This window comes from Silurus meridionalis, chromosome 1, assembly GCF_014805685.1.
Source record: "Silurus meridionalis isolate SWU-2019-XX chromosome 1, ASM1480568v1, whole genome shotgun sequence".
NCBI lineage: Eukaryota > Metazoa > Chordata > Actinopteri > Siluriformes > Siluridae > Silurus > Silurus meridionalis.
In genome coordinates, this window is record NC_060884.1 from 27,704,512 (window position 1) to 27,729,355 (window position 24,844).

The following is a 24,844-nucleotide window of genomic DNA, read 5'->3' on the forward strand; positions in this document are numbered from 1 at the left end:
TTACACGGCAGCGGGTCAGGCTGAAGGTTGCCTCCACACTATTGGTGTGTTACAGGCATACCAGGCTGACCTGCTGTGGGAGATGGTGTCTCCCTCCACCTCCGCCCAGTCTCGTAGTGGTTTCCAGTTTTCCAGCAGCTGCAGAGCACTGCTCCAGCTGCTCTGGACAGGCCAGAGACCAGCCTTGAGAGGCTGGTTCCCTTAAGTGACTTCCTGGCAGCCTGGCTGCTGGATGTGCCTCAGTGGGTTCTGCGCACAGTAGAAAAGGGCTTCCCGATTCAGTTCAGGTTGCTCAGAGACGTTCCTGTCTCAGGGCTCCGTCATGGGAGCTCCCTGCCATCACATAATGGTAACGACAGATGCATCCCTCATGGGGTGGGGAGCGGTTATGAGTGGCCACTCCGCCCAAGGTCAGTGGAACAAGCTTCATCTCGCATGGCACATAACCTGCCTAGAGATGCTGTCCGTGTTTCTGGCTCTGAAACACTTCCTCCCAGACCTCCCATACGGACAGCACATCGGTGGTCTCTTACATCGACACCATGGGGTCTCCAATCTCGCCCTTTACAGGTTGGCATGGCAGATCCTTTCGTGGTCTAATTGGGTAGCAGACTCCCTTTCAAAGCAAGGGCCGGGGGAGATTGGGGGTTTGTCCAATCCACCATGCTCCAATCCAGAGCAAACCAGAGCCAGAGGAGGTCGTATGCCGCTAAATGTACGTCCACAGGACGAGTCCGTGGAGAAGTCGGGGCAGCTGTTTGTCTGCTATGGCCCCTATAGGCAACTAGCAGACTCTCAGTAGGTGAACTGTGGATGCTATTTCATCTTCATATGAGCCCTCTGGTCTCCCCTCTCCTTTCGGGGGTCAAGGCTTACTCCAATGTGGCAGCCTCTACGGCCTGGTACGCTGGAGCCCCACTCTAGGACATTTGCAACGCTGCAGGCTGGTCCACCCCGCTGACCTTCGTCAGGTTCTTACCTCGACCTTAGAGCCACTCCCGGCTCATCTGTCCTGTGCTCTGGTTGTACTCTCACACTTTAGGAAAGAACTGGTTAGTGTGGCGTGATTGGACACTGGATCCCAAAGCATTGTGATGCAGCTAGAGTTCCCGAAAGGGAACGTTTCTAGGTTACATATGTAACCCCAGTTCCCTGAGGGAACAAGACGTTGCATTTTGAGCCACACTCGCTGCATTCCTGCCGTGCTTTCCTTCTCATTTTACAGAAACTAGCATCGGCTCCACTGCATGCACATTTTGTAGCTTCCTGAAAATGTCAGACAGTTGCATGGGATTTGAGATTAAAACTAGTACTTTCTTGAGGCGACTTTTCTCAAAGAATTACAGATTTAATTTTAAGGCCACAAATTACCCTGTTTGCATTTCCTGTCTGAGTACAGCATGTAAATCTGTAGCTATTTCTAAAACCTGAATATTAATGTTCACTTTTTTCTGTATTAACACCTCACGATGTCCGAGTAACAGCTCAGAATACCACCTTTAATGTTTTTTCTGAAACACACAAAATTTGTTGCTCAAATTTTTCCTTTATACATTAAGATATTATGGAGATTTTGATTCCACAAAGATTCCCTTCATTTTCACTCTCAGCTTCTTAAAATATTTAGATAAAACCCCCCGTAATGGCTCAAATCCCAATATTAGTATTTGAGTTATGTGCACTAAACAGATAAACCCCGAGGAATCATAGTCAGGTGTGTGATGTGAAATTATATTCAATATGCTGAGGAAATCTTCTTCTCTTTGTGATTTGCATTTAGATGAGCTGATTATTAGGATGTATTATTGTGATGATGGGAAAGGTACCTGAAGAATAGAAAGAAGAGTCTACATGTTAGACAGTGCATGTATGTGCGGATGTGTGTGTGTGTGTGTGTGTGTGTGTGTGTGTGTGTGTGTGTGTGTGTGTGTGTGAGAAAGAGAGAGAGAGAGAGAGAGAGAGAAAGAGAAAGAAAGAGAGATTTCTCTTCATAGCATCTGACTTATAAACATGTTATTCCCTTATCCTTTGTAGGTAAAAAGCCCCAAAGCAGCAGCACAAACTGTTAAACTAATGAATAATTTCCTTTCACTCTATTTAAATACAGCCTAAAAGTAGACCAATATGTCCTCTTCCCATTGCTATTGAACCAAATGCTTTAACCGGTGAGTGAGCATGGTTGAATATTGATTCCCAAAGGAGGACAAAACAAACAGAGGAAGAGCATCTGGCTGAGACAACAGGATCTTTTAGAATTGAATTTAGACTGCAGGAAGCTGAAGGGTGAAATTGAATTTGATGCTGCAGATAAGAAACATCACCATAAGACAAAATTCTAAATGTTCCACTACTGGTGGTATTAGATCTCACACTCATGAACAGGGGCAGATTAAAGTGTGTTAAATTCACAGTAGCTGCTAGTCATGCAGAATGACTGGACATGTACACAAAACGAATAAATATAAAGAAGGAACAAACAGCTACATCTGAAATACTACTGTTTTAGGATCAGCACCATGGCTAGAAAACTGTATAGGCTGTTCGCCAAACAATGCGGACACCACATGTTGTTCCAGATGTTTCACATGTTCCAGATGTTCCAGTGTTACAGTAAAGAGATCTTTACAGTTTAATTTAGGGTGATTCAAGACAGCTGAGACGATGGAGACACTACACTAATGTTCACCTCTTTTCTAATTCTTACTCTTCTTTTCCATTCATTTAAAGGTTTGAAACATGATGACAGAGCATGAGTGTGTCACTGATACACGGTTCTGCTAGAGATTGCTGAAAAATGTCATCTCACAACCCCCATTTTCTCATTTTATTTCTACACACCGGAGACTCTACCAACGTTGTGTCAAGTGTTTGTGTGTGCTACATAACATATTCATACCCATTATTGAAAACAAACAAACATTATGGTTATTCAAAAATGAGTTTTTAAATCCCAATGAAGGAAGAGCCATTTGTGTCTGAAAGCCATGCTAGCAGGATTGGAAAGATCTCTGGGTAGAAGGGGTGATCTACTGTGAATCACAGTGATACTGGTCAAAGTATATGTCAGCACATACAGTATATGTAAAAGATGTACAGAAAGATAACACTTTTCTCTGAGAGTGCCATGTTGCCCTGTGATGCAGAATGAGCAGGTGGTCAAAAAGTTTGTTGCTTTATTGGATTTCATAAAAATGCATTGTAAAAAGGTTAAAACTCTGACTATGCCCCTGAGGATAACTTCGATTGGCTTCATAGTCAAGGCAAGTCAAGTTTACTTCTATAGTGCTTTTCACAACAGACATCTCAAAGCAAACTTTACAGAAATCAACAGTCAAGGTGAATGGTGTGCATTTTTCCCTGATGAGCAGCCATGGCGACTGTGGCAAGGAAAAACTCCCTTAGATGTTATGAGGAAGAAACCTTGAGAGGAACCAGACTCAAAAAGGGGAACCCATCCTCATTTGGGTTACATCAAGAGTGTGATCATAAATCTTTAAACAATACAGAACACTGGAGAGTGAGAACTAACATGAGCACTGGAGTATAAGATTATAAGTAATGTTCTTTCTACAGTCTTATACAGTCATTTTGGTTATAAAACTAGGAGCTACTGAGCAACTCATAAAATAGCTCAACATTTGTGATCATCACAAATCCAACACCAGTCTGCAGGCATAAAGATAATGACATACAAATGACATTGACTGTACTTTTTAATCTTTTTAAACAATAACAATACAAAATATTGGCAGGCCCACCTATTACCGAAGATATCCAGCACCAGATATAAAACCTTTGGCTGGCATTTAGTATTCTTATTATAAGTTGTTCTGTGCAGTGATCTTGAGAGATAATAGTTGTTACAGTCCATTTAAAGTGGTCTTTGTCCTCGCTCAGTGCAAAGTGTGCTGTACATGCTGGTGGAGATTTTTTTCTCAATTGCTTAGATGGATTAGTCTCATTAGAAACCCCTATCATCATTCACAAATAGTGCCTCAAAACTTTCATCAGCAGCACAGCTGGGTAATGATCATTAGGTGTTTTCCTGAATTGTGGATTGGTCAGGAGGGAAAGGTTCACAGAGGACCACAAAAAAAAAAAGTAATACTGAATATCATTAGAACAATGAAAGCTAATGGTATGGCATGAAAGCCTTAGCCTAAACTAAACTGGTCATTTGTTACATCAGGTTATCACATGCATTTGTGCTTATTGAAAATCCTATTCTTGATAAAGTCACCTTTTTTCTTATGTTATAAGCTTATTCTTCTGAAAAAGGCATGCCAGTCTCTGAGGAAACTCTGGCAGGCGCTAAAGACTGAAAGCGTGCCGATCCGCAAGTGGAGTCCGGCAGGCGTCAAAGACGAAAGGTGCCCTGAACCGTGAGTGTGTGGGTAAGCACCGACATAAGTACTGGAAAGGAAAGCACTAGGGAGAAAGTGACGGTAAATAAAGAAAGCTCTGTTTGGTTAACCTTTTTCTCTCTCTTTCTTTCAGAGCGAAACCAGAGTGAAATCTGGTACACTGAGGTTAAGGGCATTGCCCTTATAGTGAGGTTAAGGGCAACACCCTTATAATGAGGTTAAGGGCAAGGCCCTTAACCTCGTCAGCCCTTAACCTCATCGCTGCTTAGTGTGGCATCTGACAAATGCTATAAGTGTAAATGTATTGAGAACAGGTACTGATGTAAAATGAAAACAAGGCATAGGGTGCAGTTTTCTAGTTCATTGCAAAGGTATTCAGAGGGGTTGCAGTGAAATCCCTGTTCTCTAATTGTTCCTGGCAAATCATGATTCATGGAGCCCAGTTTGTGAACAGGAGCACAACAGGAGCAGTTTGTGAACAGATTTTAGTACTGTAGTTCCAGTGAAAGGACATTGTAATGCTACACTATGCAAAAACATCCTATAAAACTGTGTGCTATGATTTTTGTGTTAAAATTGTGTGGGTAAGAACCACATATTTTCTTCCCTCAAGCCACGAGGCTCCAAAACACCCAGGACTAAACTGTACCAAGCTCTTTTACACACACACACACACACACACACACACACACACACACACACACACACACACACACTCTTTCTCACTCAGTCACTCAACTGTGGGTACCGAAATGTTCAACCCAAACTCAAACACACTTAAATACTCAACTCAATTCATATACATCCATGTTCACATGCTATTTTGCACATTTACTTAGTTTACTTAGTTGCTGCTGTTTTAAACACATTTTAAACTGCAACCAACTGCTGATATACAGAAGTGTATGTGTATATTTTTGCTCATTGTACAGTATAACATATACAGAATGTATTCTGGATGGCCTTTTTTGTGTATTTTGTGTATCTTTCCTGTACAGTTTTGTTTTGTATAGCCTGTTTGCACAGTCTTTTGACTTGATGTGGCTAGGACAATTTACTTTTAGTCCTTAACTCTATGTTGTGTAATGTAGCTCTGTTTTACCTAGCACCACAGTTCTGGAGAAACATGGTTTTTATTTTACTGTGTTTTTTACAGCTATTTATGGTTAAAATAACAATAAAACCTTCTTGTCTTGACTACTGTATAGGTGTGAGGGTCAGGTGTCCAAATTCATTTGTCCATATACAATGTATAATATAGATGTAGATGAAACATTAAAGATTCATAAAGTACTAAACACTGCATACACAGCAATGCACATTATCTCTGTCAGTTTAGAGTTTGTCAACAATTTTAAATTCATTCTGCTTTCTTGTCCTAAAGGCAATGTTTGTAAGGATATCCATTCCAAAAAGAGACTGCAATATTCAGTAAGGGCTACCCCTCTGTGTGCTGCAATGCGAAGTATTGCTGTATCGTCTTGTTCTTGAGTCAGTGCATGAAGAATTCACATTTTGACTTTGTATTTGTTATTGTTCCAGACTTGCCCTTGTCTCAATTGTCAATGCATGGATTTTTTATGCTGAAATAACTAATTTTTTATTGTCTTTTTTTTGTTTTTGTGTATTTGTCAGCAGCACTATATCTCCAGTGTGATCAGTTTTTATTAAAAAGGCATAAACTGTGTCATTGTTTAGGCGGTTTATGTTATGGGAAATGCTTTTGCAGCTTTGGGAATTGAGCTTTCAGTTTTCAAAATGAAATTAGTTTGAGGGTTTAGTTATGTTTGAGAAAAAAAAATATAAAGGCTTTTAATTCTAAAATAATATTGAAAGACGAAAGGTGCCCTGAACCGTGAGTGTGTGGGTAAGCACCGACATAAGTACTGGAAAGGAAAGCACTAGGGAGAAAGTGACGGTAAATAAAGAAAGCTCTGTTTGGTTAACCTTTTTCTCTCTCTTTCTTTCAGAGCGAAACCAGAGTGAAATCTGGTACACTGAGGTTAAGGGCATTGCCCTTATAGTGAGGTTAAGGGCAACACCCTTATAATGAGGTTAAGGGCAAGGCCCTTAACCTCGTCAGCCCTTAACCTCATCGCTGCTTAGTGTGGCATCTGACAAATGCTATAAGTGTAAATGTATTGAGAACAGGTACTGATGTAAAATGAAAACAAGGCATAGGGTGCAGTTTTCTAGTTCATTGCAAAGGTATTCAGAGGGGTTGCAGTGAAATCCCTGTTCTCTAATTGTTCCTGGCAAATCATGATTCATGGAGCCCAGTTTGTGAACAGGAGCACAACAGGAGCAGTTTGTGAACAGATTTTAGTACTGTAGTTCCAGTGAAAGGACATTGTAATGCTACACTATGCAAAAACATCCTATAAAACTGTGTGCTATGATTTTTGTGTTAAAATTGTGTGGGTAAGAACCACATATTTTCTTCCCTCAAGCCACGAGGCTCCAAAACACCCAGGACTAAACTGTACCAAGCTCTTTTACACACACACACACACACACACACACACACACACACACACACACACACACACACTCTTTCTCACTCAGTCACTCAACTGTGGGTACCGAAATGTTCCGAACCCAAACTCAAACACACTTAAATACTCAACTCAATTCATATACATCCATGTTCACATGCTATTTTGCACATTTACTTAGTTTACTTAGTTGCTGCTGTTTTAAACACATTTTAAACTGCAACCAACTGCTGATATACAGAAGTGTATGTGTATATTTTTGCTCATTGTACAGTATAACATATACAGAATGTATTCTGGATGGCCTTTTTTGTGTATTTTGTGTATCTTTCCTGTACAGTTTTGTTTTGTATAGCCTGTTTGCACAGTCTTTTGACTTGATGTGGCTAGGACAATTTACTTTTAGTCCTTAACTCTATGTTGTGTGATGTAGCTCTGTTTTACCTAGCACCACAGTTCTGGAGAAACATGGTTTTTATTTTACTGTGTTTTTTACAGCTATTTATGGTTAAAATAACAATAAAACCTTCTTGTCTTGACTACTGTATAGGTGTGAGGGTCAGGTGTCCAAATTCATTTGTCCATATACAATGTATAATATAGATGTAGATGAAAAATTAAAGATTCATAAAGTACTAAACTCTGCATACACAGCAATGCACATTATCTCTGTCAGTTTAGAGTTTGTCAACAATTTTAAATTAATTCTGCTTTCTTGTCCTAAAGGCAATGTTTGTAAGGATATCCATTCCAAAAAGAGACTGCAATATTCAGTAAGGGCTACCCCTCTGTGTGCTGCAATGCGAAGTATTGCTGTATCGTCTTGTTCTTGAGTCAGTGCATGAAGAATTCACATTTTGACTTTGTATTTGTTATTGTTCCAGACTTGCCCTTGTCTCAATTGTCAATGCATGGATTTTTTATGCTGAAATAACTAATTTTTTATTGTCTTTTTTTTGTTTTTGTGTATTTGTCAGCAGCACTATATCTCCAGTGTGATCAGTTTTTATTAAAAAGGCATAAACTGTGTCATTGTTTAGGCGGTTTATGTTATGGGAAATGCTTTTGCAGCTTTGGGAATTGAGCTTTCAGTTTTCAAAATGAAATTAGTTTGAGGGTTTAGTTATGTTTGAGAAAAAAAATATAAAGGCTTTTAATTCTAAAATAATATTGGAATGGTACCCGATTTTGCGGGAGCAAGTTTAGTTAAACGTTTGTATATTATTATATTATATTTGGAGTCCTGAAAATGTGTACATTTTTGACAGATCAACAGAAGTTTTATCAATTTACTAGTCCAAGTTTGTTTTTTTAACTGTTTTTTAGTTGCATTCTGCAAAAATGAAGGTAAAAGCATAAAAAAGAAAAACTAGTATTGGGGGGAAAAAAACATTTTCCATTTGTTATATCTTATAGAAAAAGGCATGTGGTTATGTTTATTTGCAGGTTGTATGATCCGTCATATAAACACGCATTACTATTTATGGATTTCAAGTGATTTTCTTTAGGGAAACGTTTTTTGTGTGATTTTACCCTTCATTTATCTAACCTTCAATTCACTGAGCCACTGATCCGAAATATGACAGTCATCATCCTGCATGAGTGACAGCTTTAAATCACAGACGATCTTCAGAAAAGAGGATGCAGCAGGCGGTGAGCAATAGACGGGTGCTTTTGCACGGTTCAGGCTGATTGGCTGAGTGAACGCTTTCTATCATAATAGCAAATTTGTTCTTGCCTGCTACAACATAGAATATATAGTATGAGAAATGTATTTCAGAGTCATAATTTAGGATTATTATGGCTTAAAAAAGAAAATAGATGATTTTTAGTGTAGATTTATTGTTGGCATAAGTGTTTAGTGGCAGGCTTAGTCTAGGCCTTTCTTTGCTGCTTCTGTTATGTTGCATTCTATAATGTTATTATGATATGAATGTTAGGCAAGCAGAATTCAAATCTGATAGAATGAGCTACAGGAAGTCAGTAGAAGGAACAACAGAATGGGGTGATCTGGGAGAACTTGAAAAGATTCATGATCAGTTACAGGGGCCTAAGGGGACTCAAGGGAAAACCTACAAAACCTGAGCTGCAGTATTATAGCATTAAGATGACAAACAACCTGAGTGGTCTCAGTGGAAAAAAATGGTTGGATTCCCCAAAAGCAGGAAGATAGCAGTAGCTGATCATAATAGGTGGCTGTTGAGAAGAGGACCAAGGTTTCATGCACTGTCAGATGGTTCTCCAGGGAGATCACATGAGGTAGCATCTCTTGGGATTATAAGCAAATATATATGGTCATCATACTCTGACTTTACCGACTCACACAAATTGATTTAATGCCATTTCTAAACATTTCTATGGGTGGATAGATTTCTAAATATAAATCCTCCAGCATCTCTCTTTTAATTTACCTAGATACAGTAGGAAATGCTAATTCTGTTCTCTATCCATCTTATTATACTTATTAGCATTGATTTTTTTAATGAACTAATTTCCAGCCACCATACAGCAGTTTATGTCAGTTTGTTAACAACAATTACACTTTACACAGAAATGTAGGCATCGCATTAATGCACAGGCCACATAGTCAGATATATAAAGGGCCTAAACTCACCCAGATTAATGGTTTTGGCGAATCTGTGCCCACTGCGGCTTCACATTCCTGTTTTTGTTTTACTCTAAAATTCCTGTCATCTTGAGCTAATCTGGCCATTCTGCTCTTTACTCTCTGAACAACATTCATTTCTGGGAGGGTGTTTTGATGTTTTTTCACACCAGACAATAGAAGACAACATCAGGTAAACACTGGACACAGAAAAAGAATCAGGTGACATTTTCCCAGTTTTCCACTGTACAGGTTTTCAAACCAGCCTATCTGGCCATGCCACAGTCAAATTCGCTGAGATAAAATACAGATGTTCCTATTAAAGTGACTCACTAGTGTATATAAAAACAAATATTGTCTGTGTGTGCTAAGATTAAACTGTTTTAAAGTGAACATCCAAGACTGGCTCATATGCCAGAACTAAAGGTCTAACAGCAAATATATTAAAATGAGTTAGAATGTTTCCTTATAATAGATAAGTTCTCAAAAGAAGGACACTAGCTCTGGTGTCTCAAAATTTTGCTAATTCTGGGCTAGGTGTAGAGTCAAACAAACAGAATGGGTGTGGCCAGATATTTTATTGGCATCCAAGCGAGTGCCAGCAACCAGGAAGTGTTGGGAAACTTCACCTGTTGTTACACAATCAATGCAAACACAATAAATGTTAGAGGCAAAGTCAAACTTGCTGAGAGACTTATGATATAACCATATACGATATACATTTATAGCATTAGGCAAATGCTCTTATTCAGAGCGACTCACATTTATCACATTCATACAACTGAGCAGCTATGGCAGTAAGGATTTGCTCATGAGCCCAGGAGTCATAAGGATTTGAACTCACAACCTTCAGATCCAAAGTCCAATGCCTTAAACACTAAACTACCACCAGCCCTATCCTTAAACATTAAACTACCACCTGCCCCATCTACACATTCTCACTCCCAACTCATCACATATAAATGCGTTCGTCAGGATTCCTTGCTGTCAGTTTTTGACGCCATGGGTACCCCTTTGGCGTCATTTTTTTACGCGCAGGATTAGGGTTATGGTTAGTGAGAACGTGTTGCCGAATGCTGTTCCACAGATGGCACTTTGATATCAGACAGCGAGTGAATTTTAAAATCAAAAATCAGTTTGAGAGCTAGATAAATATGACCTCAGGGAAGTCTGCTTACGTCAAATTTCAACACCGCGGGCTCCGGTTCAGAGTTCTATAGAGGCCTATGGGAAACCCTGCACGTTGGAAAATGACGGTAAGGGGGTCAAAGTCTGTGGGAATCGCCACACGTTAAAAAATGAACAAAAGGGTACCCAGTGGGTCAAAAAGTGACGCCAAGTGATCCTGACGAACGCGTCCATATGTGACGAGTTGGGAGTGAGAATGTGTTCGCACCATTTATACAACCATTTGTCTTCTAGATAGCCAGTAATTGTTTATGCCTCAATTCATCAGTGATCATTGCATTATAGATTACATTAAAATGTACTTCTCTATGCATACAAATAAGGCTGGGGTTCAAGCCTCTGTTACCCCTATTTTTACCCTTAAATGGTACCCCATGTGTAGAATTTTTTCAACACGTGAACAGTGAAAGCTTTTGGTGTGATTTTTTGATGCTAGTCTGAATTAGAGCTAGTGCAGATCTAAAAAAATAAAATAAAATTTAATATACACCTAACAAAAAAGCCAGGGTGACTGTGAACCTTTTTTATTTTCTGTAATATATAATTATACAGCCACTTCGAATTTAAAGAATTTTACTCACTTGTATAAGTTTATAATTTCCTTTTTTTTTGGGAAATATACAGTGTTCCTGAGTACCATTAAAGGCAATTAACCCTAATAGTTTTGACACACCTAGGTGCCTAAGTACACATTTGGTCTGATTTTCTAAGGGTGCTTAGATCAGAAGGTACAGGCTCTTTATATGCACCTAGAATATTATAAGGGATTGGAACTTTTCCTAAACTGCCACAAATATAGAAAAACCTTACAAAAAGTGTTAAATACTTCCACTCTAGGTTTTGATTAGTCAGTTTTTTTTATAAAATCACTGTTTTAAAAAAATAAGTGTAGTCTATGTGATTTATAGGTATAAAATAAAAACTGACTAAACATTATTATTATTACTATTGTTTGTATTATTATTATTATCATCAACATTGAAAGTGCTGTACAAATACATTTGAATACAATAAAATAAACCACAAACAATATTGATATTTATTTTGATTAGCAGAGAAGCAACCAGCAGAATTCATTGTCTTTACATTGTATACTGTGCTTTTTCGTCAGTTATAGAATTATTTCTATTATATAAGTGTTTAAGTGCCATCCAGGAGTTGAATTTGTATTTAGGATGTGGTTAAAAATGACTTTTAGCTGAAAACACATTTGTTGGACGTTATGTTTTGCCTTTTTTTTTGTGTTCTCTGGTTTCCTCTGAATTTCCATAGTTTAGTAGGTGGATTGAAAATGGATGTATCCAGATAAAAAATAAATAAATAGGTATATCAAAATGTAATTTAATTGCTTATAATAAACATAATTTAAACTTGTTTCTAAATACTTGTTTCAGATATGTCGAATGAATGTGATACGATGCCTGCAACTCGATGTTCAACCCTCAGCTTAGATAAGAGTGCCAGCTTCAATTTTATTCATGGCTTTGAAACCTGATTAAATCATATTGGATTTATAAAACAAATTGGGTTCATGCAACTGATCTCAGTCACCTGGAAGTGATGTACGCATTTAAATTACTCAAGTGTAATGAGCTTTTATTTTTTTATAGCCACCACATCTGTCATTGTAAACAAGTAACATTGCTATCATTCTTAGCATGTGTGTAACGTCCTGTACACAAAGGAGGCTTTTCTGACCCGCACTGTTTTCACCTAATAGTTGGTAATTATTGGTAACTATTTAGTTGGCATGGCGTATGCTAGTTAGATTGTTTTGGTTTGGTGGGGAAAGTGAATTGAAACTCTAAGTTTAGTGGTTAGCACGTTTACCTCGCACCACAATGGATGGAGTACGAGTCAATTCAACTCGATTCATTTTTATTTGTATAGTATTTACAACAATGAACATTGTCTCAAAGCAGCTTTACAGAGATAAAGATGTTATAAAATTGAATTAAATAATACATTTATAAGTTTAGTGCCTATAAAATGTTCCTTAAAACGTTTCCCTAATGAGTGAGCCAGAGGTAAATGTGGCATGAGGAAAAAAAGGTGAGAGGAACCAGATTTAACAAGAAGCCTATCTTCATCTGGGTGGCACCGAATGTCCATTCCATCATTGTTGTCTCATCTCATGTCAATGTAGTCTCAGCTCAAGTCTCAACCTGCAGAGAAATATAAGAACACTGTTTTAGTGCTGATGGAAAACCCAAATCTATTTACATATTTACACATTTAATATTTATTGTGTGTTTGTACTAAGAAATTGCAAGCCTGGAGATCAGAAATGCTTAAATTCGGGCCTGCGTGTGAAAGTTGGCCAACGGTGACTTTTGATTTGGACCACCATGTCATATACAAGCCTGGGAGAAGGGGAATCCCATCGACACAGATTTTCATTTCCAGTGAAACAGTATTTGTTTTATATTCAAGCTGCAAATTTCTTTTATTAAATATAGAGAATATACATTGAATTTTTTTTTTCCAAAATGAACAGCCGCAGGTCAATCATTATTAAAATCTTTCATAGTATCTCTGATATTACAAGCATATGGCTGTTTTGCTTACAGTTTAAATAGCTGTATTAGGAACTGAACTCTTGCACTATAAATTGGATTGTTTTCATTGTTCTATAAGTTTCCATTTGGAAACATTAATTTGTACTAGTGCACTGTGCTAGAAAACAACACAGTGTTTTCAATTAATTTGTTTTGAAATATTATGAAATTGTAAATGAGGGGACCAATGGCAACTTTAATGTTCATATAATAGTATAAATAATACGGTTCAGCATTATGGAAAATTCACTTTCACCAAATTTTCTTTCACCGTATCCTGATGGTGGAACGACCTACCTAACTCCATCCAAGGAGCCGAATCCTTCACAATCTTTAAGAGACAACTGAAAGCTCATCTTTTCCATGAGCATCTTACTGCTTATCCTTGATCTTTCCTGTCCTAGCTTGGCACATGTTTATTGGCACCTTATGTTTAATCTGCTTGACTGGTCCCACCATCTCTCATGGTAAGAGGTAGGTATACATCAAGATTCTTTTCTGTTCTGGTAGTGGAATGAACTTCACGCAGCGGTCTGAACATTTCGATTAATGAAGATCTACCTCCTCCTGAAACGCTTAAACTAGCACTTATTTTTCATGTTTGTTATACACTATATTGCCAAAAGTATTGGGTCAACTGACCTTTCCTGCTACAGTAAATGTGGTTCTTTTCCAAACTGTTACCACAAAGCTGAAGGCACTCAATTTTAAAGGACGTCTTTAGATGTGTTATATTAAGCATTCGCTTGAAAACCTGTTCCAGCATGGCAATGCCCCTGTGCACAAAGTGAGCTCCTTCAAGATCTGGTTTACGTGCATTGGAGAGGAAGATCTTGAATGGCCTGCTATAGAGCTCTGATCTCATGCTTACTAAACACCTTTGGGATAATTGTGAATGCTGACTGCACCCCCAGGCCTCATTACCTACATCATGACCTGCCTTTCATAATATGCTTGTGGCTGATGAACACAAATATCCATAAGCACACTCCAAAATCTAGTGGAACATTTTCCCAGAAGAGTGGAGGGAATTATAAGAGCAAATTGGGACTAAATGTGAAATGCACCCCACTTATGACCAGGTGACCCAATACGTTTGGCAATATAGTGTATGTCTTTAAGTAACAAAATTGTGCTGGAATTTCTTCCAAAAGAGTTTTAGGCTGATGGTATCCTAAGTTTGCAACCTAGAGAACCAAAGTTGATTTATTTACATTTACATTTACATTTACATTTGCGACATTTAGCAGACGCCCTTATCCAGAGCGACGTACAAAAGTGCTTTGAGTCTCTAGCAATGAATAAATCTACACTGGTACGCAAGATTACAAACTTAATATAAATATAACTCTTGAATTCTACAAAGCAAATCTGGAAAGTGCTAATTTATAATTTATTCATCGGTTTGAATAAAAAGGATGTTCTCCAAATCCCGTAAATGTACAGTCAATGTAAATTGGAATCGCTTGTTGTATTCCTTAACTGTAGGTCGCTTTGGACAAAAGTGTCTGCTTATTGAATAAGTAGAATGACACAATGCCACCTGTTAAATGCTGCTAAATGCCACAAATGTGAATGTAAAGAAATAAATAGTTTTAAATCTTAGCCACATCAAACTGCTACTTCTAGGCAATGCCATTAACACCCCATAGCTGCTCAGTTGTATGAATTAAATTAATGTAATGATATAAGGGCATATGGGCATGTACCAAAAATTAAATTTTTGGTGCTTTATAGTTAAAGTTTTGGACACATCTGATGTGGATGATGATTTATAAATACATGCTTTTTCATCCAAAAATTATTTTTTCAGCTTTACAATTTTGGGTTGTTCGATTAATACCGTGATACCGTGATATCCGTTTTTCGATTATACCGTGAGCTCCTCTACCAGGGACACGCTGTGGGCGCTCGTAACTCCGCCCATGGCCCGTGACGTCACCCATTGAAATGAGTAGTGGAGGTGAAGCAGTAGCAGCAGCAGCAGCAGCCGCACGGTGGAGGAGGAACCGAGGAACTGAGGGAGCTGAGAGCAGGGCTGGGCTTTTTCCCCTTCCATATGAGCGCAGCGTCTCCAGCTTGAAGAATGCGGACAGGACTAGGAAAACTCCTGCTTTTACACGTGTTCCTCATGGAGACTTTTTATAGCAGAGGTGGGTGTTGAAAGCGGAAACCCAGGCTGGTGAATATGAGAAAGAGAGAGGAGAAGGAGAAGGAAGGAAGGAGAGAGAGAGAGAGAGCGTACACAGGAGAAGCAGCACATCTCCTGGTCTCTTCCTCCTGTCTAAAAGCAGGGGGGAATGTTGTCTTCTGGGGTTTTGCTGGATGTATAAATGTTGATGTTGCAATTGAAATAAATAGTAAATGAAGTCAAATGGATAAAGAAAACATAAGATCAAGGCGACTGGCGGTGCGCTCACGTGCTGCGCCTGGATTGGATTTTACACGTATAATCATTTTTAACTTAAAAGATACAAATAAATACAATTCAGGAAAAAAGGAAACAACTTATAGACTTGATACAAAGTGTTTGGGGGTTTAACTGAGGGTTTTTTGTTCCTTTGCGCATGATCACAGCATCATTTATTTAGGAAACAAAGCGTCCAGATGGACAGGTGAACTAACTGAGTTCTAGATAATGAAGTCAGCTGATAATATTGATATATTCCGGGGGAAATGCTGCTTTTTGTTTCCAGGGATTGAACCAGCTTGTGAGACGGGACAGTTCCGGTGTAAGAACGGCAGGTGTATTCCTACACCGTGGCGGTGCGACGACGACGACGACTGCGCGGACAACAGCGACGAGGAGCACTGCCGTGAGTGACACACACACACACACACACACACACACACACACACACACACACCGAGACACCGACTCCGGGTTGCCAGATTCAGTCAGTGATCAGGCTTACGCGGCGCACACGCAGTGGTTTATGTCCTGGGTAGCAAAACCATGGTTCTTACACTGAAGTTCATTTGAAAGTCATCTTCATCAAAACAACTTACAATGAAACCATTCATACAACTGAGCATTTAAGGTTAAGGGCCTTGCTCAAGGGCCCACTAGTGACAGCTTAGTGGTGCTGGGATTCGAACTCGCAACATTCTGGGCAACATCTTAACCACTGAGCTACCTTTTCCTCTTAAAATGCAGTGTTAAGATGTTGGACTTCTGATCAGAATGTCATAAGTTCATAACCAATGCCACTGCCGGGCCCTTGAGCAAGGCCCTTAACCCTTAATTTCTCAGTTGTATGCATGATTGAGATCATTGTAAGTGCTCAAATCCCTTAAATGTAAATTATTTATTATTGTTCGCAATAATAGCACTTACAATAATAAACCCTTGTTAATAATAGATCAGATAAACGTATCTTATTACTTATCACGTTACATCATTCTTTTCTTCTTCTCTTTATGAACTGCATCTTCACAAAAGGGTCCTAGTAGCACTGTAAACCAAAACAACACCAACCTTTTGTTTTATATCAGATACTGGAAAATAGGACAGTGGTAAATTCAGAAAAAAAGAAAAAAAACAAGGCAAATTTTTAGCTTCAGTGGTCGAGTGCGGATTTAGAGATCTCCAGCTACAACAACAAAAACAATAATAATAATAATAATAATAATAATAATAATAATAATAATAGGGGCCAGGTTAATTTTTTAACGCTTAAAAAATAACTTTATATAACACATTACATATACAAAAGCATTTCATCATGTACATAAATACAATAAAAAATAAATACAAAGAGCACGAAAGGATAAAAAGGAAATTTAAAGATACAAAGAAAGGAAGAGTGAAGAATAGAAATCAAGAAAACTTGATTTCAAACTTGATTTTAATGCAAATAAATGAGCAAATAAAATTATTTGGACATTTTCTGTCCTTCCAGTTAAGTAAAATATCCTTTTGTCTATAGTAAGTTATTAATATGAAAGATTCAAGATGTCCAGAAATGTCACTGAGTAATGCTATATTGGGACATATTGAGACAGCGTTCAATCTCATGAACTCTGACCAGAATGTCTGTATGTAAGAACAGAGCCAGAAAGTTGAAACTTGTGTGCTGTAGTTTGTGGATGTTCTTAATGCGTATAGTAGTTCGGTGCGGGACTTTATATTGTATTCGTTGGAGATTAAATGTGTTGGAGCTTATACTTATTATCAAAGTGATTATGGATATTATTAAAGATGCAGCAGCAACATTTTTCAGATCAAATAGCCGACTGTACTGATGCAAACCTGAGGAACCTGCTAATAAAGGCTGCATGAAGAAATCATTTGGTCCAAACCAGACTTCTATTTGAGCTACTGGCTGGAAAAAGCTTTTGATTTTAATCAATTTTTATACAGTTATGATCAGGTCAATTTGCAATTTTTAAAATTTTTTTTTTTAGGAATATCCAAAATGTATAATATTATGATCTTAGTTTTAGATTGAGCCAGTCTGTTTGATCTGTTTGAAAGAGTTTAATCCAAACTCTAATAAAATACTCCTAATATATATACTTTTATATACTCCTAAAAAGTCATCATAAATCGAATGGAAATTTTACTAAATAATTATTAATTACTAAATACATTGTAAGTAACAAATCTTGATATAGTTAGTGTTCATAATATAAATATGTGCTGAAAGATTTGTCTGTGCTTTTCACAGTTTTTTGGGTTCTTCACTGTAAAAGTGATGAGAACCTCTGCTGTAGTCAAAAGTCCGAGATCCAAGAGGCTTTTATTGATATTTTTACGATACACAGTGTTACACAGTAAAAACAAAACAACATTCCTCCAGAACCCTGGTGCTACATTAAACAACATAGAGCTACAACACACAACATAAAGTTACATAAAGTTCATATGGTGCGATAGTGTGGGTACAATCTGGCAACCCAGTCAGGTGTTATTGTACAATTTTAAACTTCTTGTAGTTTTTACTTCATTTTCTCAATTGGTCTGTGACTCAGCTTGATTCTCTTTGCACTTTTTTACACTTGGAGAAGAAAAAAAACCAAATGTATCATTTTTTTATTATTATTATTGTTTTTTTGTCCTTTTGGCTGAATTTTTTTTTTCCGTAATCATTCTTATTCAAGGTGATGTTTTACAGTTACTAGGTAAAAATTTCAATATAAATGATGGACATGTGTTGAATGGCATCTGGACTGTTTGTGTCATAAAAGCTTGTAACTGGTTGGTTGAATGATTTAGTTAAGCAGAGTCAGAGTGTGTCACCATGTATTATTATAATACATATAAACTGCTAGGTCATGTCTAAAATGCTAAAAGACGTATATTTTATTTAATTTTCGTGCGTTATAAAGATCACCATGCCGATGTTGTCACTGTTGAAAAAGAGAAATCCAACCAGCTTGTCTCTAGGTGTTCGAATTCATGCGATGTATTGAGTTTCCAAACTGTACGTTGGTTAATAAGGAAGTTGCTTAAATAAAAAAAAAGGGAAATCCTCAATAAGTGAAACAAATGCTATCGCTCTTGCTCAAGCTTGTGTCCATGGTACTAACTGTCAAGTCTGGCTCAAGACATCACATACATGACACCCCTTCATGTTCCAAAGCACTTCAGTGTGTAATGTTTCAATGAGTTTCTAAGTAAAACAAAAAGTTGTAGGTGTACTTTTTGTTCTGGAAAATGTTTAGAAACAAGCTCTTGTGTAGTTCTGCAGCTTTCAAAAGACACCTGGCGCTGCGTCTCAATGCAATATCGTTTCAATTAATTGGTGTGGGCGACACAGTGGGCATTAATTATGACTGGCATTACTGCTTGTAGCTTGATTGTCCGCTGGCACTGTGACTCGCGTCATGCCAGCAGCCAGCGCTCCTCCTGCCTGTGAGCTCTAAAACAATATAGAACTCAAGCCCGGCTCAGAGCAGCGCAGGAGTCTGTGTGTGAGCAATCCAGCGAGCTTGCATTCCCAGCCTGGCTGCTCTACCAGCTCAGCACCTGGCTCTCTGCTGGCTCCGGCTCTGCTGCCTGTCGGCTTGTCTTTTTAATACCGTATCTTCAGCAGACAGGACGTGAGGAGGGTCAGTTCCCAGTTTCCCGTGGATTCAGACAGACATGTGGAATTAAAATAATTCCGTATAGGATCGTGTTTAATTCTTTGTGCTCGGAGAGGTGGAGGGTTCTTCTCCGGTTGCCCGTAGAGACGGCTGTAGCAACCGCCTCACACCCGCACACACACACACACACAGTCCCTCTTTCTTTTTGCCTTCCTTTCTTCTATTGCTCTCTTTGGCCGAACTCTGTTTACGCAGCCTTGTGTCTGAATGCAGCATCTGAAGAATTTTTTTTCTTCTTGGTAGTGTGACTTCATGGTTTGTAGCCTCTTGAACAGAAAGCTGTCACAGACTTCTACAATAGAGAGGCACAATGCGCTAAACACATGGTCACGGTTAAAGAATCGACCACAGACATTTGGCTGAAAAGATTATATTGTTACTCACGCTAATGCCAAGGTATAAAAAACGTATAAGAAGGGTATAACAAATTGAGGGCGATTTGAATATATGATATGGATTTGTTAAACATTAACATAATACTAAGTCAGGTTTTGAGGTCATCAGGTGTGGATCCTTTTGTAAGTCTATTGGTTCTCAAGAGTTACTATAACGTAACTGTTTGATTTTGCTTGCTTTTTTTCTTCTTATATACATTATTTAAACATATTTCAAGAAACATCTAGATCAGGGGTCTTCAACCTTTTGTACACTAAATTATTGAAAATATTCTTGCGAACCATCTGGTCGGGTGTGTGTATCCGTGGGTGGGTTTGGGGTTGGAAGATCTATCTATCTATCTATCTATCTATCTATCTATCTATCTATCTATCTATCTATCTATCTATCTATCTATCTATCTGTCTGTCTGTCTGTCTGTCTGTCTGTCTGTCTGTCTGTCTGTCTGTCTGTCTGTCTGTCTGTCTGTCTGTCTGTCCTACTTATCTTTCTAATCCATCCATCCATCCATCCATCCATCCATCCATCCATCCATCCTACTTATCTTTCTCATCCATCCATCCATCCATCCATCCATCCATCCATCCCTCCTACTTATCTTTCTAATCCATCCATCCATCCATCCATCCATCCATCCTTCTTATCTTTCTCATCCATCCATCCATCCATCCATCCATCCATCCATCCATCCATCCATCCATCCTACTTATCTTTCTCATCCATCCATCCATTCATCCATCCATCCATTCATCCACATATTTATATATATGGGGATGGATGGATGGATGGATGGATGGATGGATGGATGGATGGATGGAAGGATGAATAGATTAGAAAGATAAAAAGGATAGTGTCTTTTAAAAGAAAACATAAATAATACATAGTCACATCAATAGAGATTTTCTCTTTCATGTAGACATCTATGACATTTATAGAGCATTCTGCAACCTGGTAGCAAATCCTCTTCTGCCTGGTACTGGGTCACCGCCGGCTCGTTCTGGACCTCTGACCTACATGAGTCATGGCACAAAACAACTGAATTAGTCAGAAGCATGTTGATGAAATTTCAATAACAGCAGAACTGAGAGTAGATGAGGTTGTAATTCAATCACAGGTTTATATTAATGTGCTGGTTTCAGTACATTGCTGTTTCTATAGTAGTTTATCAGGTAATTCACAGGACTTTTCTGGTGGACGCTCCATATGAATATATTCAAAACTCTAAAGGATTATGTGTCTCCAGTATCAGATGTTCAATGTCACATGACAAGCTGCATTCTTCGTCTTATTAGCATCAAGGGAGGAAAAATGTGAGGCCAATGAGTGAACGATATAACGTGATAAAAGGATCGAACTTGTTTTGGGGACTATAAATGTATAAAGAGTCTAATTGTCAGTTGTTTGACAATAAAACTATAATTGTTGTCAAATGGCTTTGGTATAATAAGAATTAAACACAATGAGGCATGCAAAATAATTATCTTTGGGGAAGTGTGATGCAGCTAAACGTGAAATCGTCATCACTTTCTTTTCTTTTCTTTTCCTTCATTTTTTTTTGTTCTGTTCTGTTTTATTCCTTTATTAGATTCTGCATTGATTTTTTTTAGTAAGGAAGCAATGGTGACATTATTGTATGTGACATATATACATTAATATTTGATTATATGATACATACTAAAAAAAATTACATATATTATATGAAAATGAATATGATTTTTTACGATTGAAAAATTATTGGAAAGATTGTGGCCTTCGAGATTCCCGTCCGAGAGATGAGGCATCGAAGCAGATTTCTCACGATTCAGACATTCTCAGCATAAATAAGACACACACTCAAATACGAACACACACACAGATGCACACACGCACATACACACACCCTCTTTATCTCCAAAGAACAGTCAAATAGGACACGTCCTACAAGGTCAAAGGTCAGACACCTAATCAGTTTCCTTTCTGGCAGAGTAAGTTTTTTTGAATTCATTAAAATTGATGACAGGAAGGCATGCATCCCAGACCCCAGCGTACCGTTGCAAACCAGGAGCCTCTCGAAAGCTCATTTTTATTTGAACACCAGGGTCAGAGCCATCACGAGCTCCCGGCGCTTGTCATGTATCATCATGTAGCTATTGCATTGTGAGCGCACAGGACTTGTAGTAAACCCGCACACACTTGTACACATTTACACAACGAAGGAAGCGTTCTTTTTTTAAAGAGTGATAATAATTAAAGGTGTCATTTGCAACAAGTAAAAGGTTTTTTTAGAGCTATTGCGATCATTTAAGATCCTGCACTATTATTTTGCTTTTCTCTGCCTTGTTTTTTGAGAGGGTTCATGGTTTTATGGCTGTTGCAGTTCCTCTTGTAAGCAGGAGAGGGCTCCAAAACTTATTCACTGCTCCTTTAACATCCTTTAAAAAAAATGTAATTTCTCTGAAATAAAAATAGCACTTCTTGTGTGTGTGTGTGTGTGTGTGTGTGTGTGTGTGTGTGTGTGTGTGTGTGTGTGTGTGTATTTTATGGTTATTGGTAATTGTAGATGGGACTATGTAGATCGGACTATAGTCACATAATGAAGTTGTCATTGCGCCTTTGTGTGTGTGTGTGTGTGTGTGTGTGTGTGTGTGTGTGTGTGTGTGTGTGTGTATTTTATGGGTTTTGGTAATTGTAGATGGGACTATGTAGATCGGACTATAGTCACGTAATGAAGTTGTCATTGTGCCTTTGTGTGTGTGTGTGTGTGTGTGTGTGTGTTTGTGTGTGTTTGATGAGACAGTTAGAGTTGTATCCACGTCTGATTTGGTAACATTTTAACCCTAGATGTAGGGTTGTATCTCTTAATATCGAGCCTTTAACTATTAGGTTTGTTTAGATTCACCGATTGGCACTGGTGCATCGGCATACAGGTTAACGACGTGATGCATCGATTTAAAAACTGTGCATCGGATACAAGTTGTCTTTTGTATCACAATGCATCGTTTTCAAGATAATTGCATTAAGAAAACGGATTTATTTCTTTAAAATGTTTAAAGTGGCCAATCATTTTCGACCAATATTTGATACACAGATCGATTTCTCCTCGCTAAACTGTTTCTCAAACGCGTTCTCTCAGCACCACTGCTGCTAGGTGAATATAACGTATCACAACACTACAGAGACCGAGGCACGTTCTGAGAGTCACATTGAATATGCATTAACATGGCAGAGGTAGAGCTGCATCTTTAAAACAGAACATCTGGTTTTATTTATTCATTTTTTACACTACAAAGGCCTGTTTGTGAAAAGTCAGAAGGTTTTGTGTTAAATCAAATTGAAATCGGATCGCACTGCATTGTAATAGGGCTGAATATGTATCATTAATGTATCATATCATTGGCTATGCATTAAGATGCAAATCGCATCAGCCTCAGTTATGGAGATGCACATCACTAGTATTTATGATTCTTCTGAGAAAGTGTGAAATACAGTTTCATCTCCTCACAAACTCTATCGATTTGTGATGACGAGATTTTTATCTTTTAACCAAAAACATATCACGAACCTTGACAAAAGTGCATTGGTTCTTGCAGTGATGTGATGAATGTGAAAACACATTTTCGCTCTGTTTCGTAAATTCGCTTTACTTGGTAGATGTTTTGTATTCCTAAAAGCTACAGCTTAGAGCGATAGAAAAGAAGAGTGAAAAAGAGAAAAGGCTTATAAGACAAGCATCTATGATTCACAAGTATTGTACAGAATCAGGAGAGAAATTTGAAATGCGCAAAGATTTGATAGACTTGTGAAAAAAAAAGTGGGCGTTCCAAAAACCCATGCATTGTAACTCACCTCTCACAGCACTGGAGGCAAACATGGATGAAATACAAAGGCTGGAGAGAAAAGATGAAGTGTGTCCCAGGAGTGTGACCATATTAGTGAATTGCATATGGAATTGGATTAATTGGATTCAATCAGTTTTTCTTTCTTGCTTCCACTTTGTATCGTAACAAATGGAAAAAACTAGCTGATTAGTATATAAGCATTAGGCCAAGGCTTGTTCATTTGAAAGCTTGGCACTACTAGATATAACAACAGAAGCCTGTTGAATTGATTCATTTATTTTCCTGTTGATTTTTTCCATAGGGATGAACACATAGATGCTCATGATTGGAGTTGTTGCTGTGATTGAGGAGAGACAGTATGCTTTTCGCATGCATTATCTTTACACAGGTGGTGAGGGCAATTTTGCTTTCTCGGAAGCTTAGCCATGGATTTCTTGGGCATCGTTGACATTCGAGCTCATGATATCAGGAGAATAGGACAGATGCCTTTCTGTTTCACCACCCTGGAGCCCCCAGCCTGTAGAAGTTCCAGAGAATCACCACTCAATTGGTTGAAATGTCTATCATGTACTGAAGAAAACCAGCTCAAATCTTCCACAACCAATGAAGAAGTGATATTCCTGAGTTCACACCATTCTTTCACTATGCTAATAGAAAGAAAGTGCTTTTTACTTGTCACATGTAGTTTACAGCACAGTAGCAGTGTGCAATATTGACAAAAAATTATATCGATATTTATGGGGGATATAAAATTTTTGATATTCTTCATATTCTGTGTGGTGGTCAGTCCACAGCAGTTACAGAGATGAATCTTGTCCAATATTTGTGCAATTAATTTTACCCTTTATGGGCGTTTTTTAAAAGTGTGCATCATCTTTTGAGTCAAATTCCTACTTTTAATCAGTCGATTAGAATGAAAAATAATGAAACATTTTGGCTGTTACCAAGCAAATCAGTATTTCATAATATTATAATATAATATAAATATCATATAAATTTTACTATATTATATTTTTGGAGAAAAGAAAAAATGGCAATTGTTATATGATATTGATTCACTATATGAAATAATATAAATGTACGCATTTTCAGCCTCTATATTTAGAAATTTGTGACCGTTCTCAATACATTTTAGAATCATACACCCCTAAAGCACATTGAAATGTATTTCTACATATATCCCAACATTCCTATAGATAGATATGTTACAGCACCCCTAGAGCACAGAGGGTTAATTGGCTTGCTCTAGAGTCAGGGCTTATATATATATATGTGTGTGTGTGTGTGTGTGTGTGTGTGTGTGTGTGTGTGTGTGTGTGTGTGTGTGTGT

The 24,844-nt window shown here is 38.0% G+C and overlaps 1 protein-coding gene and 1 long non-coding RNA gene across 7 annotated transcripts in view; one reads left to right on the top strand and one right to left on the bottom strand.

The window, feature by feature from the left end:
- The first annotated feature begins 15,182 nt into the window (after positions 1-15,182).
- The window catches only part of lrp8 (low density lipoprotein receptor-related protein 8, apolipoprotein e receptor), a 195,740-nt gene continuing 186,078 nt past the window's right edge, over positions 15,183-24,844 (top strand). For all 6 annotated transcript variants that reach the window (XM_046854040.1, XM_046854048.1, XM_046854005.1 and 3 more), the window contains exons 1-2: positions 15,183-15,363; positions 15,907-16,026. In XM_046854040.1, the coding sequence (XP_046709996.1) occupies positions 15,297-15,363; positions 15,907-16,026 (187 nt within the window). In that variant the 5' untranslated portion in view covers positions 15,183-15,296. The remainder of the gene's footprint in view (positions 15,364-15,906; positions 16,027-24,844) is intronic.
- The window catches only part of LOC124388925, an 8,879-nt gene continuing 2,581 nt past the window's right edge, over positions 18,547-24,844 (bottom strand). Inside the window, exons 2-3 of the long non-coding RNA XR_006926488.1 lie at positions 20,645-20,706; positions 18,547-19,592 (exon numbers count right to left, since the gene is read on the bottom strand). This is a non-coding gene — a long non-coding RNA (uncharacterized LOC124388925). The remainder of the gene's footprint in view (positions 19,593-20,644; positions 20,707-24,844) is intronic.